Source organism: Leucoraja erinacea, chromosome 32, assembly GCF_028641065.1.
Source record: "Leucoraja erinacea ecotype New England chromosome 32, Leri_hhj_1, whole genome shotgun sequence".
Classification (NCBI taxonomy): Eukaryota; Metazoa; Chordata; class Chondrichthyes; order Rajiformes; family Rajidae; genus Leucoraja; species Leucoraja erinaceus.
Window position 1 is genome coordinate 24,720,062 of NC_073408.1, and position 17,234 is coordinate 24,737,295.

Here is a 17,234-nt window from a genome sequence, read left to right on the forward strand (position 1 = left end):
GGAGAGTCGGAGGCTCTCTACAGGTCTGTGGACGACGGCGCCAAGCCCACGGCTCCCTGGGGGGAGACCGCTTTTCGGGGCTTCTGTGGCGGCGACTTCTCCCGCCCGAGTTGCGTGGTCGAAGAGCTCCTGGAGCGGGGCCTGACACCGCTGCCCCGCGCGGCTGGAATGGCCGCGGACTCTGCGAACGCACACCGGGGGCACCAACATCAAGACCCGGTGTGCGACCTCGCACCACCCGGCGTGGCTTTGATGGCCGCGGGACAGTCGCCATCGCCAGCCGGGGGCTATGACTTTGACTCTGACATCGGGGGGGGGGGAGAGTGCAGTGGAGAGATACGTTTATTTGGCCTCCATCACAGTTATGTGATGGATGTTTATGTTGAATGTAGTTATGTTGTGTCTGGGGTCTATTTGTGTGTTGTGTATGGCTGCAGAAACGGCATTTCGTTTGGACCTCCAGGGGTCCAAATGACAAATAAATTGATTCTGATTCTGATTCTGATGTTCATTGTTTTTTCATGAAGGCTTAGTTTTGCTGGTATGCTGGTGCTGTCGGTGGGGCGGCGCATTTTCCCATGGCTCCGCTCTGGGCCCCTGTCTAAAAAGAACTTTGGGGGTAATGTGAAGCGGTCGCCAGGCATTCACCAGTCCTTGTTCGATATTTGCTGGTGGATGCCGAGGGGTGCTGCCAGCTGGGTGTTGGATGCGATGTCCTGCTCGTTCCATGGCCTGCCCTCATGAGGCGCACAGGTTTAGCTGCCTCTCTTCCCGCAGCAGCGGTTTGCATAGCCCCGTATATTTGGGGTTGAGGGCAGGTCTTATATGTACAAATGTCAGTCGAGTATCCCAAATTTGGGAACATCTTAGGCGTCAGCACACTCGTAGTGCAACGGGATAGCCTCATCCTGGGAGAACCACCTTGGTGATCATGGCGTCTCGCCTGCCAGGTGAGTATGATCCGTGGAAACGAGCAAAGGCGGTGACATCTCGACCCTTCTGTTAGGAGCATCAGAATTTGCTGCTTTTAGTCTGCTGACCCAGCTGCCTGCAGATTTATCTCTAGAAAGGCCTACTCCTGCAGGGCTTTGTTTGGGAAGATGGTCGCGTGGAGGAGCCATGTAGTGGCCCACGACACCCAGCAGCTCTTCCTGATCCTGCTCCCCTGGCATACTCCTGTTCTCGTCCGCCTGCCCAGCGTTTAAGCCAGCCCAGCCCTGGCCTCCTTAGCTAGCCTCAAAAGAGGGAGCAAAAGGGTGTGCTATAAATTGGAGGAGGCATAGCTCAAACTCCGTTGTCGCATCAATCCCTCGACAAGGGAGATGGCTAGTGCAATAGCACTGGGGTAGGAGTGTCAGCTCCCTTGGCATTCAGCCAGTGACCCCTCGTTTTCCTGGAGGTTTTGTAACTCCATGACCTCCTCTGGCTTGGGGAGACAGACATACTTGTTTTTGCTGTCTCCAGCCTGTTCCAGTATTGGAGGAAGTTGGTTCCTGTAGAACCTATATTTTTGGTAAGGTTTTGTCTTACCTGTAGTTAGAGGCTGCCTGCCGTTTTTCAGGCGGCATTGTAGCGGTTCCCGGGCGGCGATTCTCCTTGTCAGGAGTCTGCAGGGCTGCCGGTCGGGTTTTTAAATTTCCCTCCGGTCCGCTGCTGTTAACCAAACAGCTGTTCAGCGGACCGGCATCAGCGCAGCTCCCTGTCAGCGGTCCGCAGCGTGTGCGGTCCCGTTTGCGCCTATCCCCCTCCAATGTCGGCTCCTTCGCTGGAGTCGAACGGGGGCCGCTTCCTCTGCTGCTTTGCTCCCCCTGGAGCAAAAAACCACAAGGCCCGATTAAGGTAGGTACTTACCTCACGTTCCTTGGTTTGCGGGAGCGCCGACTCCCGCTGGCCGCGTGTGCACAGCTGTGCGATAATGTCGCAACTGCGCACTGGGCGGGTTCTTCACGGAATCACTCACGTGACTCCGAAGTAAAATTTCCATCTGCACTGCTCCACATAACATTCCAACTGGTATATTTCCTTCTATATTCCGTTACAACCACCTTCACTGTCTACTACTCAGCTAATTTTTGGGTTGTCAGCAAACAACTTCTTGAAAATTTGTAACTTCAGTAAAATTTGTCCCTCCAACAGATGAAAGGATGCTATGATTGTTTGTACTGTTCAGTTTAGTTTAGAGACGCAGCACGGAAACAGAACTTTCGGCCCACTGGGTCCGCGTCGACAGCGATCTCTGCATATTAACACTATCCTACACCCACTAGGGACAAATTTTACATTTACCAAGCCAATTAACCAACAAACCTGCACATCTTTTTAGTGTGGGAGGAAACTGAAGATCCCGGAGAATACCATGCAGGTCACAGGAAGAAAGTACAAGCTCCATACAGACAGCACCCATAGTCGGGATCGCACCCGGGTCTCCGGTGCTGCATTCGCTGTAAGACAGCAACTCTACCGCTGTGCCATCACGCCGCTATTCATTCTGGGACTGAAATGTGGGAGTTAAGTGGTCTGAGTAAATAATCATAGCCTAAATCTTGGTTTGAGCTGGGTTAACCAACAAAGAGCAGGACTTGGCTATTAATTGGTGGTAAGGGTGGAATCAGCCAATGTTCCCGCCCGTGACAGCTGTATAGTGAAATTATTTGTGTATGTGTACTAAAGCTGGTGAAGATCAGGATCAAATTCATGTGCGGTCTGCTTTGTGCAACCAATGGAAAGTCAGAATAACTTGGCTCGCACACAAGTACACAATGAGTAACACAGAGAAGCAGGTAGTCCGTGTGGCACTCAAAGCCTGCTGGACTGGAGAATGACACTATGCCAATCCCACCTCCATTCCCACATCAGAGTGTGACACTGCATAACTACTACTCTCCTGGGACAGAGCAGCTCTGTGCTGGTCCCACTATGCAGAGTATTCAACATCACATCACATCCTAAGTCTAAACTAACTGAAAACAAGTCAGCACAGCAACCCCGTCACATCAGGTCAACATTCCACCAGCACCACCATCTTCCAACCCTTGCACAAAGTGCATTCCCCACTGCCGTGAGAGAATGTCATGGTGCCACAATAGATCTCTTCAGCATTAAATGCAATACTGTGCCAGCAATCTCTCCCCAGGGCTGATGTGACACTGATCTCACTCAGTATCCATTCCCAATTAGACAATAGACAATAGGTGCAGGAAAAGGCAATTCGGCCCTTCGAGCCAGCACCACCATTCAATGTGATCATGGCTGATCATCCACAATCTGTACCCTGTTCCTGCCTTCTCTCCATATCCCTTAACTCCGCTATCCCTAAGAGCTCTATCTAACTCTCTCTTGAAAGCATCTAGAGAACCAGCCTCCACCGCCCTCTGAGGCAGAGAATTCTACACACTCACAACTCTCTGTGTGAAAAGGCTTTTCGTTATATCTTTGTTCTAAATGGCTTGCCCCTTATTCTTAAACTGTGGGCCCTGGTTTTAGACTCCCCCAACATCGGGAACATGTTTCCTGCCTCTAGCTACCGTGTCCAAACCCTTAATAATCTTATATGTTTCAATAAGATCCGTCTCCTTCTTCTAAGAGTATACAAGCCCAGCCGCTCTAATCTATCAACATATGACAGCCCCGCCATCCTGGGAATTAACCTTGTGAACCTACGCTGCACTCCCTCAATAGCAAGAATGTCCTTCCTCAATTTGGAGACCAAAACTGCACACAATACTCCAGGTGTGGTCTCACAAGAGCCCTGTACCAATGCAGGAGGACTTCTTTGCTCCTATACTCAACTCCTCTTGTTATGAAGGTCAACATGACATTCGCTTTCTTCACTGCCTGCTGTACCAGCATGCTTACTTTCAGTGACTGATCAACAAGGACCCCCAGATCCCGTAGTACTTCCCCTTTTCCCAACATGACACCATTTAGATAATAATCTGCCTTCCTGTTTTTGCCATCAAAGTGGATAACCTCACATTTATCCACATTAAACTGCATCTGCCATGCATCTGTCCACTCATCCAACCTGTCCAAGTCACCCTGCATCCTCAAAGCATCCTCCTCAGTTCACACTGCCACCCAGTTTTGTATCACTTGCAAATTTGCTAATGTTACTTTTAATCCCTTCATCCAAATCATTAATGTATATCGTACATAGCTGCGGTCGACTTTGATGCGATGCGAGATGATTTAAAAGGAGTGAACTGGGACATTTTGTTTTATGGGAAAGATGTAGAAGAGAAATGGAGGACATTTAAAGGGGAAATTTTAAGAGTACAGAATCTTTATGTTCCTGTTCAGTTGAAAGGAAACAGTAAAAATTGGAAAGAGCCCTGGTTTTCAAGGGAAATTGGACATCTTGTTCGGAAAAAGAGGGAGATCTACAATAATTATAGGCAGCATGAAGTAAATGAGGTGCTTGAGAAGTATAAGGAATGTAAAAAGAATCTTAAGAAATAAATTAGAAAAGCTAAAAGAAGATATGAGGTTGTTTATCAGGTTGGAGGCAGGTGACTAGTGGGGTGCCTCAGGGATCTGTGTTGGGTCCTTTGTTGTTTGTCATGTACATCAATGATCTGGATGAAGGTGTGGTAAATTGGATTAGTAAGTATGCAGATGATACCAAGATAGGGGGTGTTGTGGATAATGAAGAGGGTTTCCAAAGTCTACAGAGTGATTTAGGCCATTTGGAAAAATGGGCTGAAAGATGGCAGATGGAGTTTAATGCTGATAAATGTGAGGTGCTACACCTTGGCAGGACAAATCAAAATAGGACGTACATGGTAAATGGTAGGGAATTGAAGAATACAGTTGAACAGAGGGATCTGGGTATAACCGTGCATAGTTCCTTGAAGGTGGAATCTCATATAGATAGGGTGGTAAAGAAAGCTTTTGGTATGCTAGCCTTTATAAATCAGAGCATTGAGTATAGAAGCTGGGATGTAATGTTAAAATTGTACAAGGCATTGGTGAGACCAAATCTGAAGTATGGTGTACAATTTTGGTCGCCCAATTATAGGAAGGATGTCAACAAAATAGAGAGAGTACAGAGGAGATTTACTAGAATGTTGCCTGGGTTTCAACAACTAAGTTACAGAGATAGGTTGAATAAGTTAGGTCTTTATTCTCTGGAGCGCAGAAGGTTAAGGGGGGACCTGATAGAGGTCTTTAAAATGATGAGAGGGATAGACAGAGTTGATGTGGACAAGCTTTTCCCTTTGAGAATAGGGAAGATTCAAACAAGAGGACATGACTTCAGAATTAAGGGACAGAAGTTTAGGGGTAATATGAGGGGGAACTTCTTTACGCAGAGAGTGGTGGCGGTGTGGAATGAGCTCCCAGTGGAAGTGGTGGAGGCAGATTCATTGGTATCATTTAAAAATAAATTGGATAGGCATATGGATGAGAAGGGAATGGAGGGTTATGGTATGAGTGCAGGCAGGTGGGACTAAGGGGAAAATAATGTGTTCGGCATGGACTTGTAGGGCCGAGATGGCCTGTTTCTGTGCTGTAATTGTTATATTATATTATTGTTATATTATACCCCACTAATTACTGCCTGCCATTCTGAAAGGGGCCCGTTAATCCCTACCCTTTGTTTCCTGTCTGCCAACCAATTTTCTATCCATGTCAGCACCCTATCCTCAAAACCACGTGCCCCAATTTTGCCCACTATTCTCGTATGTGGGACCTTATCAAAAGAACGTACAATTCCTCAAAGTTCACTCTCCAGGAGAATCATGATACAATACCTTGAAGCTGCTATTACTCTGGAAGAGTATTATGGCATAAATCAGTTCCAGTGAGGACAATAGCAACAAGTGACAGATACTAATCATGTGCTGACTAAAAATTGAGTTCCCTCAACACTCACAGGGTGGCACATTGGCGCAGCAGTGGAGTTGCTGCCTCACAGCGCCAAAGACCCGGGTTCGATCCTGACTACGGGTGCTATCAGTACGGTGTTTGTACATTCTCCCCGTGACCTGCGGGGATTTCTCCGGGATCTTCAGTTTCCTCGCACACTGAAGGTTCCCAGGTTTGTAGGTTAATTGGTTTGGTATCAATGTAAAGGAAGTTGTCCGTATTGTGTAGAGAGTAGTGTTAATGTGCGGGGATTGCTGTTCAGTGCGGACTTGGTGGGCCAAAGGGCCTGTTCCATGCTGTTCAGCATGCTCTCCGAGTGCCTCCCATTAAAGATTGAGCAGGTTTAGTTTAGTTTAGTTTCGAGATGCAACACGGAATCAGGCCCTTCGACCCACCGAGTCTGCGCTGACCAGCGATCACTGCACACTAACACTATCCTACACACTGTAGGGGCAATTTACAATTATACCAAGCCAATTAGCTTTCAAACTTTGGAGCGTTGTAGGAAACCGGAGATCCAGGAGGAAACCCATGCAGGTCATGGGGAGAACGTACAAACTCTGTACAGACAAGCACCCGTAGTCAGGATCGAACCCGAGTCTTTGGCGGTATAAAGTATATATATTCTCAATCAACACTTACCATGTGGCTGGGTAGATGGTGTGGTCTTGTTCCGATTGGTCAATTCATGCCATTCTGGGCTTGGTGCTTTTGCCTCCATTTGTGACTGTGTCGTCTTGGGTTGATTGCTGGAATCATGCCAATCGGAACTTTGTCCTTTAGTCCCTACTTGCGACTGAGGAAGTGGTTTAGTTTTGTTCTGACTGGTCAGCTCGTGCTGGTCTGCACTTTGCCATTTTGTACCTGTTTGGAAGTAGGGAGCTGGCGCAGGCTTGGGGTAGCAAGTCTGATCGTGCAAGTCTGGACTTTGCCCTTTAGTCTCTGAGCCTGCCGCAGCAGCAGAGAGCTTCCTGTGGATCTCCAGACGACAAACCTCAGGCAGTTGCATGTCACTGGTCTTCAGTAACATGGACATCATCTGCGGAGGTGACTTGTTGTCGTTGCTATAGGCCGCTGGGCTGGTGCAAGGCGGAGACGAGGCTAGGGAGACAGCAGCCATGTTGCCGATCATTTCCGAAACACGTGTTGGAACAGAGATGGCGATGGGATCAGAAATAGTCAACATGGGAAACTTGGGGGTCTTGCGTCCTATTTTGGGGGAGAAGGCGTGAACCACCTTTTCTGCAAAAGAAGGTGGTTTGGCCAGTTTCTCATCAGTGGGGCTCAGATCTGGCGAGAAGAATGGGCTGAGTACTTTATCTGGGGAGTGAGAGGCTGGTTCAGAACTAGTGGCACTACCAGGGGTCAAACACACATTGCCAAAGACTGACTCCCTCGAACTGCCATTCAGCTTGTCTTTACCAGTGGGCGGGGAATTAACCCGAGACGAGTTGTTGTCCAGCTCCAGTAGTTCTGCCCGTGGTGGACTACACTGAAAGGACATTGGGTCAAAGTCCAACCCTGCCGCTCCCATATCAGGTGGGCTCAGTTCTACTTCGTCCATTCGAGGAGACACCAGTGCAGGCACTTGGAGCATGGCATCCTCTCCTTCACTATCGTTGCTGGGAAGGTTGTCGTAGGAATTGCAGTGGTTTAGGCTGGAAAGGCCACCAACGTTGAAGGTAACGGACAAGGCATCACTGCTGGACCGAGGCCTCCTTGGTCTGTACATCTTGGATTCTCCTGAGGAGGAACAAACGGCACATTAATTACCACACATTTATGAATACACAAGCATCAATGAAATGAGTTCTAATGTAAATTTTAAATCTATAGTATTTTTCTTAAATCCCTGGTATTTTTTGTGACACTTGCCATATCTGCAAGCACATCCACATTTGGTATGCAACCGGACAATCACCCCATCAGTGAATCTTCAGGACTGTTCCATCTATCGCTCTCCATGTTGGGGAAAACATGCAGTAACAAGGAGGAGCTGAACACAAATGTGACTCTCCCTGCTGTCTGTCCAGTCGCCTGCACCCACCTGCTGCTGGGCCTGGGACCCTTGGTGATCTTTCAGGCCCTTTGGAGGCCAAACCAAGTAGGTATGGGACAAGCGATGAACTGAGCCTGGTCCTATTTATTGACTTGAAGCCAGATCCAGATCCTCGCCTATCCAAGTGTCCCGTAGGCATTGTTCTGTGCTGTCCCACAATGGGATATAGCAGCACTGAGCACAGGAGTGATATAGTGATATACGTACGGGGGCAGTGATGAACGGGGCCAGCAGAGCAGGGAAGATGTGACCATGGGGCAGTGAAAGATCCTTGAGTCAACCAGCGAGTGAGGAGCAGCGACTCTGGGATACGTATCTTTAGCCATGAAATAATGTGTAGATGGGTAAAAAAAGAACAGGGAGGGCTGGGGATCCCAGTTCTGTGCTATACAAATCTACAACTAAAATCACAAGCATCTGGTCATATGGTTAAAATAAAACAAACTTTTCACATGTTGCCCTTGGAAATGACTTGGTGTGTAAATCTTGATGCCTCTACTTAAAAGTTATGAACCACTGTCAGAATGTTTTACAAGCTCGGGTTTCTGTGGACATCCCTGCTCAAGGAGACTGGGACCGTGGAAGGTTCGGTGCCTCCCCTGCAGATAGGTGCACACAAACCTACTGAACTCTCAGCCTCACTGAACCCAATAACAAACCAATGCGTACAACGACTAAGAGCTCACGGTAAAAAATCCACGAGGCCAGAACATACATGACATGATGAATTCTTGCCAGACGTCCACAGTACCGATGAAAGGTATTTGATCTGTAAAATGAACCATGTTTCTCTTTCCACAGATGTACCCGAGCTGCAGTTTGCAACCTTTTCTATTTTAGTTGAAGTACAGTGTTGTGTTCGAGGCAACACATATTCTGACGCTGGAGATTCGCCAAGTTAATTGGTGATTTGATTTGGAGATTCCAGAGATAATTGGGTTAATTAAGAAGAGAGATTTCCTGGATAAGTTATATCTCCTTGAGTTCAGAAAATTAAGGATTCTATTTCCAGGGTTAGATGAGTCCAGGACAAAGGAATATAATCTTAATTATGACACTGACCATTCAGGGGTAAACTCATTCAAGGTCTTAGAATAAAGGGGAGGTCATTTAAGACTGGTTACGGGTTATTAATAGAGGACGATCAGCCATGATCACAATGAATGGCGGTGCTGGCTCGAAGGGCCGAATGGCATCCTCCTGCACCCATTTTCTATGTTTCTATGTAAGGACAGGAAGGGCTGTTCACACAAAGTACATGTTCATGTGATACGTACGGAATTACACCATTCCGCCCATCAATCATGGTGATCTATCTCCCTCTCAACCCCATCATCCTGCCTCCTCCCCATAACCCCTGACACCCGTACTAATCAAAGGCCAAAAGCCATGGAGATTAATGCAAAATTTAAAGTGGCAATTTTATTGTTGAGCTTGTGAGTTACAGAAGTATACCGGTGGCATCAACTGAGACTTTGTTCATCAAACAATGAGTACAACTCATCACCTCAGTATGGCCTTGATTATGACATAAAGTATAACGCTAAGAAAAGCCGCATAATGGTGGTTAGAAGCGCTGAGGACAGGGAATCAACTTTTCTGACCTTTTATTTGTCAGACAGTCCTCTTGCAGTGTGTGAGGAAATTAAATACTTAGGTCATGTCATATTTGATGACTGGAAGGATGACAAAGACCTCTACCGACAGCGCTGTAACATAGTAAGATTAAACGAGTACTTACCAGTATGAAGTTTGATCTGTATTTTATGAGGAGTTACGGTGAGGTATTACGTGAAGATCCCAGCCCAGTGCGCATGTGCGGCATACTTCGAAGCAGCGGTGTGAAATCACAGGATAGACACAATATTTGAAGTAAGATAGTAAAGATCATGAGACATCAGTTTATTAGTTTGATCTATATATTGAGGGTGGGAGCGGCGGGCACGTAATACCTCACCGTAACTCCTCATAAAATACAGATCAAACTTCATACTGGTAAGTACTCGTTTAATCTTACTATTTTACTTCGGAGTCACGTGAGTGATTCCGTGAAGACTTCAAAGGTCTGTGATTTCAAACCGTGTAACAGTTTTTATTTCACTCACTGCCGAAGTTTTTGAGGGAGGAAGTGTTATCGTAATCAACCAGTGGATCTGCTTTCACAAGAAACAGAAAGGTATTTGTTAACAATAACAACATAAAGAGCTCCCCTGAGCTTAAATTAATATTGCAGTTTGTAATATTCTTCCTGCAATTAAATCAGGTTTATCAACGGTTTATAATAAAAAATGTTCTGAACGTCGTTCCCTTGACCATTCTGCCGTATTGAGAATGTGGTCAACCGGGATGTCCTTTCGTTCAGCCGCTGATACCAATGCTGCCCTAGTGGAATGGGATTAAAATGTATTATTATCTATTCCGGCAGCTTTCAGTACCTGTTTGAGCCACCTTGGAGTGGTTTGGCTCGTACCCCGTCTTGGGGTTTCTGTGGTTGACCCATAGGCTTTCCTCTCCCTCTAAGATTGTGGGTTGTGTCTATATATAGTAGTAGATGGGTCACCACACTCAACCTGGACTCTGGTGGGTAGGCCCGGAATCCCACCAGTGAATTGGGCGTTCCTGGTCCATATAGCCATATAACGATTACAGCACGGAAAACACAGGCGATCTCGACCCTACTAGTCCGTGCCGAACTCATAATCTCGCCTAGTCCCATATACCTGCGAGTTAGATTTTACCAGACCTAGAATATGAACGTGATGCGTCTGGGGTAATCACCATGTTATCCAGTCTAGTCTTATGGAGTGACTGGACTCTGTGAGCGTGTACGAGAGCCATAAGCATGAGCGTTTTTAACATAGATTGAGCAAGCTGAGGGATCTGGCTGGTGCCATTCTCTGAGATATGGGATTCCATGCTCTGCTGACATGCTGTTTTAGATAAGCAGATAAGGCGCTCCATGCTGTATTTACGGCACTGTAACTCACCTTTTAGTCATGGTGTAGATGTTCCAGGAACTCCAATACGTCAGTGGTTGAATAGTTCGTTGTCCCTGCGTCGTGGCAGTATTTTACCCATGTTAGCTTTTAGTGACTGTTCGCAGGGATGCCGACATGGTAGTAATGGTTCCTTTGGATAATCCCAGTCCCTGGTAAGGTCTATTCAAAACCTGCACCCAGGAGTTTGATGTTTCCCTGGCATGGGTGGCTTGTGCCTGATACTGGGTTGAGTCAGCAACCATGGTCCACTAGGGAAATCCATAGGTGACTCGCCCACCGTGTCATGATGAACTGGGAACCATGGCTGTGTAGGCCGGTCGGGCACGTTCAATATCTCGGAGACAGATCCCATCTGTATTGCGAAGTGCCCATCTGATGAGGCAGAAGGGAGGAAGGCAAAGCAGAAATTCCCCCTTCCAGCGTGTAGGCATCTATCGCTGCTGCCTCTAATCTGGCTCCTAAGTCACATACATAGGTTACTGGTGATTCCGTCTTGTGCAACCAAATTGATATCTGGCTTTCAAACTGCTTAATACCTTTAGCAGATATTTTGGGTTTGACATCTATTCAATGTAATCATAAATTTTACCCCGTGACATGGTGTCTCCCACTTTGTTCTAGCTTCCTAGGACATAGGCAGCTGATAGTTAAAATGTCTTTTGACACACCATTGCCAGATTTGTTTGACCAATTTGTTGCACAATAATGATTATTATGCTCCCCATATGGTTGATATAAGCCACCACCATAGTATTATCAATCCGTAACCACATATGTACGTGCTGCATTTGAAATGCATATGCTTTTTAGCCCAATACCTGTGCTGGATATGGAGTTTAGTTGCTCCCGAGCCTAAAGTACTGGCATCGGTTTTTAATAACCAAGTTGGGATTGGTGATGATAATAGGGCTGAAAACTATGCCAAATATATGTCTGCCCACCACCTTAATTGTGATATAGCTTCAGTGGGTACATTCATGATTTGATTATAGTGACCCAAGTACCTTGGCAAAGTAACAGTCATATGGACGGAATTATTATTGAAGCCCAGATAATCCTTGGTAGTTAACGCTTCAATTCTGGTTTATCTGGGCGTGGGATAAACCTCAGAGCTTTAGGGAACTGTTTCGTAGCTAGAACTGCTGCCACAGCTAATTCCTTTGTTTCCCCTAATATGAGGATATCATCCAATATATGCCATGATTATGCTTGTTTTCTTAATATTTTCATGGATATTTTTTTATATTTATAATAGTTTAGGGCTGAGGTTAGACCATAGGGAATGCTCTATGCTCTCATGGTTGCCCTAACCGGGATATCCATTATCCAGGTAACATTTTTTAGGTATCTATAATGATCCTAGTGTATGGGTATAAGATAGTTAGCATCTTCCATATCAATGCTCCCCATAGGTATCCTTGGGAGATCAGATGTCTGGCAGTGACAAAAACCCGTCTCCATCTTAAAGTGTATATACTCAACAGATTTATTTAGTGATATTAGATCAATGATGATGCTACATTCACCATCTTTTGTAGTTTTGGTGAATATATTCGATACAAATTCCAATGGTTCATGTTTACTCCCATGATTCGTTTAGTAATGAGCCTTTCTAGTTCAGCTTGACCTTCTCACTTCTCTTTTCTTAGAGGGAGAAAATGCCCTTTGGGCGCATTGCTGAACTGGCGGTAATATGCCCAATTTGAATTCGTTTTTATCCTCTAATACTGTTGAGTATATTTTAGTTATTTGTGACAGCATCCCATGCTTTATCAACAAGTGTAAATGCCCCCCCCGCAGTTAGTAGAACACCCTTATTTAGTGTAAACTGGGAGGAACCAGACTACCTACCTCCATGTTTATTGTTTTTTCATGAAGGCGTAGTTTGCTGGTATGCTGGTGCTGTCGGTGGGGCGGCGCATTTTCCCACGGCTCCGCTCTGGGCCCCTGTCTAAAAAGAACTTTGGGGGTAATGTGAAGCGGTCGCCAGGCTTTCACCAGTCCTTGTTTGATATTGCTGGTGGATGCCGAGGGGTGCTGCCAGCTGGGTGTTGGATGCGATGTCCTGCTCATTCCATGGCCTGCCCTCATGAGGCGCACAGGTTTAGCTGCCTCTCTTCCCGCAGCAGCGGTTTGCATAGCCCCGTATATTTGGGGTTGCGGGCAGGTCTATATGCACCATTGTTCAGTCGAGTATCCCAAATTTGGGAACATCTTAGGCGTCAGCACCCTGGTAGTGCAACGGGATAGTCTCATCCTGGGAGAACCACCTTGGTGATCATGGCGTCTCGCCTGCCAGGTGAGTATGATCCGTGGAAAAACGAGCAAAGGCGGTAACATCTTGACCCTTCTGTTAGGAGCTTCAGAATTCGCTGCTTGTCTGCGAGTCTGCTGACCCAGCTGCCTGCAGATTTGCCTCTAGAAAGGCCTGCTCCTGCAGGGCTTTGTTGGGAAGATGGTCGCGTGGAGGAGCCATGTAGTGGCCCACGACACCCAGTAGCTCTTCCTGATCCTGCTCCCCTGGCATACTGCTGTTCTCGTCCGCCTGCCCAGCGTTTAAGCCAGCCCAGCCTGGCCTCCTTAGCTAGCCTCAAAAGAGGGAGCAAAAGGGTGTGCTATAAATTGGAGGAGGCATAGCTCAAACTCCGCTGTTGCATCAATCCCTCGTCAAGGGAGATGGCTAGTGCAATAGCACTGGGGTAGGAGTGTCAGCTCCCTTGGCATTCAGCCAGTGCCCCTTTTTTCCTGGAGGTGAACTCCATGACCTCCTCTGGCTTGGGGAGACAGACATACTTATTTTTGCTGTCTCCAACCTGTTCCAGTTTTGGAGGAAGATGGCTCCTGTAGAACCTGTTGAATTGGGAAGATTTTTATCTTACCTGTATGTAGAGGCTGCCTGCCGTTTTTCAGGCGGCATTGTAGCGGTTCCCGGGCGGCGATTCTCCTTGTCAGGAGTCTGCAGGGCTGCCGGTCGGGTTTTTAAACTTCCCGCCGGTCCGCTGCTGTTCACCAAACAGCTGTTCAGCGGACCGGCATAGCGCAGCTCCCTGCAGCGGTCCGCAGCGTGTGCGGTCCCGTTAGCGCTTTTCCCCCTCCACTGTCGGCTCCTTCGCTGGAGTCGAAAACGGGGGCCGCTGCCTCTCTACTTTGCTCCTCCTGGAGCAAAAAACCACAAGGCCCGATTAAGGTAAGTACTTACCTCACGTTCCTTGGATGCGGGAGCTGCCGACTCCCGCTGGCCGCGTTCTGCACAGCTGTGCGATTATGCCGCACATGCGCACTGGGCTGGGATCTTCACGGAATCACTCACGTGACTCCGAAGTAAAATTTATCTTCAAGCCAACATGCTTATAAGGAAGTTTTATATGTGCTCTGACCATGTGAAGTGTTCCTTGTTCAGAACCTACATCACACCGTAATATACTGCTCAATTGTGGTCTAAGTATAAGAAAAAGAGTATGCAGAGGCTTAAGGTAGCATACAATGATGCAATGAGGTTGCTACTTCGTGTCCTTAGGTGGCATAGTGCCAGTCAATTGTTTGTGTCCACTAGGGTGCCAACCTGTGAAGCACTCTTAAGACAGCTGATGTTTAGTTTTATGTGTCGCCTGGACAAGTCAGAGAACCACATAATTGAAGCCTTAGTCAGCCCTCTGAAAAGCTGCTATAGATTCACTTCTAGGCTAAGGTGGCATTGGTGCAATAGCTTATATATATTTTAGGCTAATATGCAATTTCTTAATGTATCTTTGTAATTCTTTGTACTGTTTGATGTGTATATGGACCTGTGTCTGAAATAAAGCTTTAATAATTGATAACCACCTGCACAATACAATCCAGTCAACGTCTGGTACTATAAATCAGATCTTAAATAGCCTTTTCGAGCCTGTGTAACCGCAATCATTTTAACCCAATTAAGCTAAACCAGACTCCTTTGCACTAAAACATGTAAGATATTGCTATAAAAAATCCTGTAACCGATTGGTTGAGACACTGCAATAATGAAAATCTGCTTTTTTAATCAGTTGCTTCACAAGCAGCCAGCTGACCTGACACTGCACCTATCATGGGAATGGGAAGTATTTAACTATCAAGACAGTTTTAACTGTAAAATGTAGTGGCAAAGACACACAGAGGAGGTGGGTTAACTGCTGGGTGAACACTGTAGCCTCAGGATACAAGCTCAGTTTAAAAGAAAATCTCCGCTGAAAGCTAAGTCTGGGTGCAGATCAACAGAATTCTCTGCCTCAGAAGGCCGTGGAGGCCGGTTCTCTGGATGCTTTCAAGAGAGAGTAAGATAGAGCTCTTAAAGATAGTGGGGTCAAGGGATATGAAGAGAAGGCAGGAACGGAGTACTGATTGTGGATGATCAGCCATGAATGATCACAGTGAATGGCGGTGCTGGCTCGAAGGACCAAATGGCCTACTCCTTCACCTATTGTCTGTTGTTTATAAATAAAGCATTTTCCACAATCAATCATTAATATTTCACAAAGGAAATGAATTGTCAAAGTAATAATATACAGGATCATTGGGCGGCACAGTGGTAGAGTTGCTGCCTTACAGCGCCAGATACCCCGGCTTCGATCCTGATTACGGGTGCTGTCTGTATAGTTTCTACGTTAACACCGTGACCTGCGTGGTCCAGGATATCCGATTTCCTTCCACACTCCAAAGAAGTACAGGTTTGTAAAGTAAATGGCTTGGTTTAATTGTAAATTGTCCCTATTGTGTGTAGAATAGTGTTAGTGTGCGGGGATCACTGGTCGGTGCAGACTCGGTAGGCCGAAGGGCCTGTTTCCGTGCTGTATTTCTAAACTAAACTGAAGGAAAACCTGAGTTGCCCCATCGAATGGTGCCATTCCGGAACAGGTCCTTCGGCCATTGTGTCTGCAGTGACCACAATACCAATCGTATTAATCCTATCTGCCTGCGCATGCTCTGGTTCATGATATTCCCTGCCTTTGCATGCATATTTCTAAATGCCTCTTGAAGGTTGCTATCTCATCTGCTTCTTCCACTTCCTTTCTTAAACACTACTTAAAGGAACAACATTTTCCAATCTTCTGGGACCTTATCCAGATGCATGTTAAGAAGTTACATTGTGGTAAGTGGTTAGGCCACTTACTGAGCGAACCCTCGGCACTAGGACTCGTAGGGTCACGTGACTGTGTTTGGCGGTAAGATGTCGTCACGTGGTTGAGGGGTGTGCCCTTGTATATAGTCAGAACTCTGGGAGAACCCTCACCAGTTGCGTGTGTGCTGTTCTCAGTATTACAAAATAAAGATCACTTTTGAAAAACAATGCGTGGCTCGCTATAACATGTTAAATGCTTTAAATCCATTTGTTCGCACAGATGGACAGTTTGAATCTAGACACAATCTTTGGTACAATGATCAATTAGTTTAGAAACAACTTTGTCTCCCAAGATTATTTGGTTTGTAATCAATGTGTATGTCAATCGAAAAATATCTGCATTAATAAAACATTTTTTACAAAGCCATTTTAAAGTAATGACCTTCAATAGCTAAATAATATACAAAAATCATCAGACCTAAAATCTGAACAGCACCAGTACAATGTATAAGATTATACACTAAAAATATACTACACTTATAAGAACATGCTTCCAGTTGAAACAGCGGAAATGGCAGCAATCATGCAGTAAAATGCATACCTAATCAGCAGTTTGCTCTGTACTTACCTTCCACATTGTGCAGAGATGAAAGAGACTCTTCACTTTTTGCAGAGCGAAGTGTTCCTGAATCACCCTTTGCTGATAAAACACAATCAAACAGGATGAAATTGCAATCACAAACAGCTGCTAAATCTACAATTTTATACCTCCTACAGAAAAGATTAGATTACGCCTTCTTTCTGCAGTTTCCCGTTGATTCACATAATGCTGAAGCTTTTAAACTAAAAAAAAAATTGACCTTCACCAACTCTCAGTGTTTTCTATGTTCACAACAAATGGTTGGCACAGTGGCACAGCCTGTTTAGTTTACCATATAACCATATAACAATTACAGCACGGAAACAGGCCAGCTCGGCCCTACAAGTCCCTGCTGACACAACAATTTTTTCCCTTAATCCCACCTGCCTGCACTCATACCATAACCCTCCATTCCCTTCTCATCCATATGCATATCCAATTTATTTTTAAACGATACCAACGAACCTGCCTCCACCACTTCCACTGGAAGCTCATTCCACACCGCTACCACTCTCTGAGTAAAGAAGTTCCCCCTCTGAGTAAAGAAGTTCCCCCCCTAAACAGGCTATCTCCTTACATATTTGCTCTTCCAAT

The 17,234-nt window shown here is 46.1% G+C and overlaps 1 protein-coding gene and 1 pseudogene across 6 annotated transcripts in view; both read right to left on the reverse strand.

Moving 5' to 3' along the window:
* LOC129712461 (rho GTPase-activating protein 32-like) overlaps nucleotides 1–17,234 on the reverse strand; it is a 570,135-nt gene that overhangs the window by 28,868 nt on the left and 524,033 nt on the right. For all 6 annotated transcript variants that reach the window (XM_055660923.1, XM_055660920.1, XM_055660918.1 and 3 more), the window contains 2 exons: nucleotides 16,629–16,700; nucleotides 6,508–7,608 (listed from right to left, as the gene is read on the reverse strand). In XM_055660923.1, coding sequence (XP_055516898.1) covers nucleotides 6,508–7,608; nucleotides 16,629–16,700 — 1,173 coding nt within the window. The remainder of the gene's footprint in view (nucleotides 1–6,507; nucleotides 7,609–16,628; nucleotides 16,701–17,234) is intronic.
* On the reverse strand, nucleotides 828–958 carry LOC129712489 (U1 spliceosomal RNA; annotated as a pseudogene).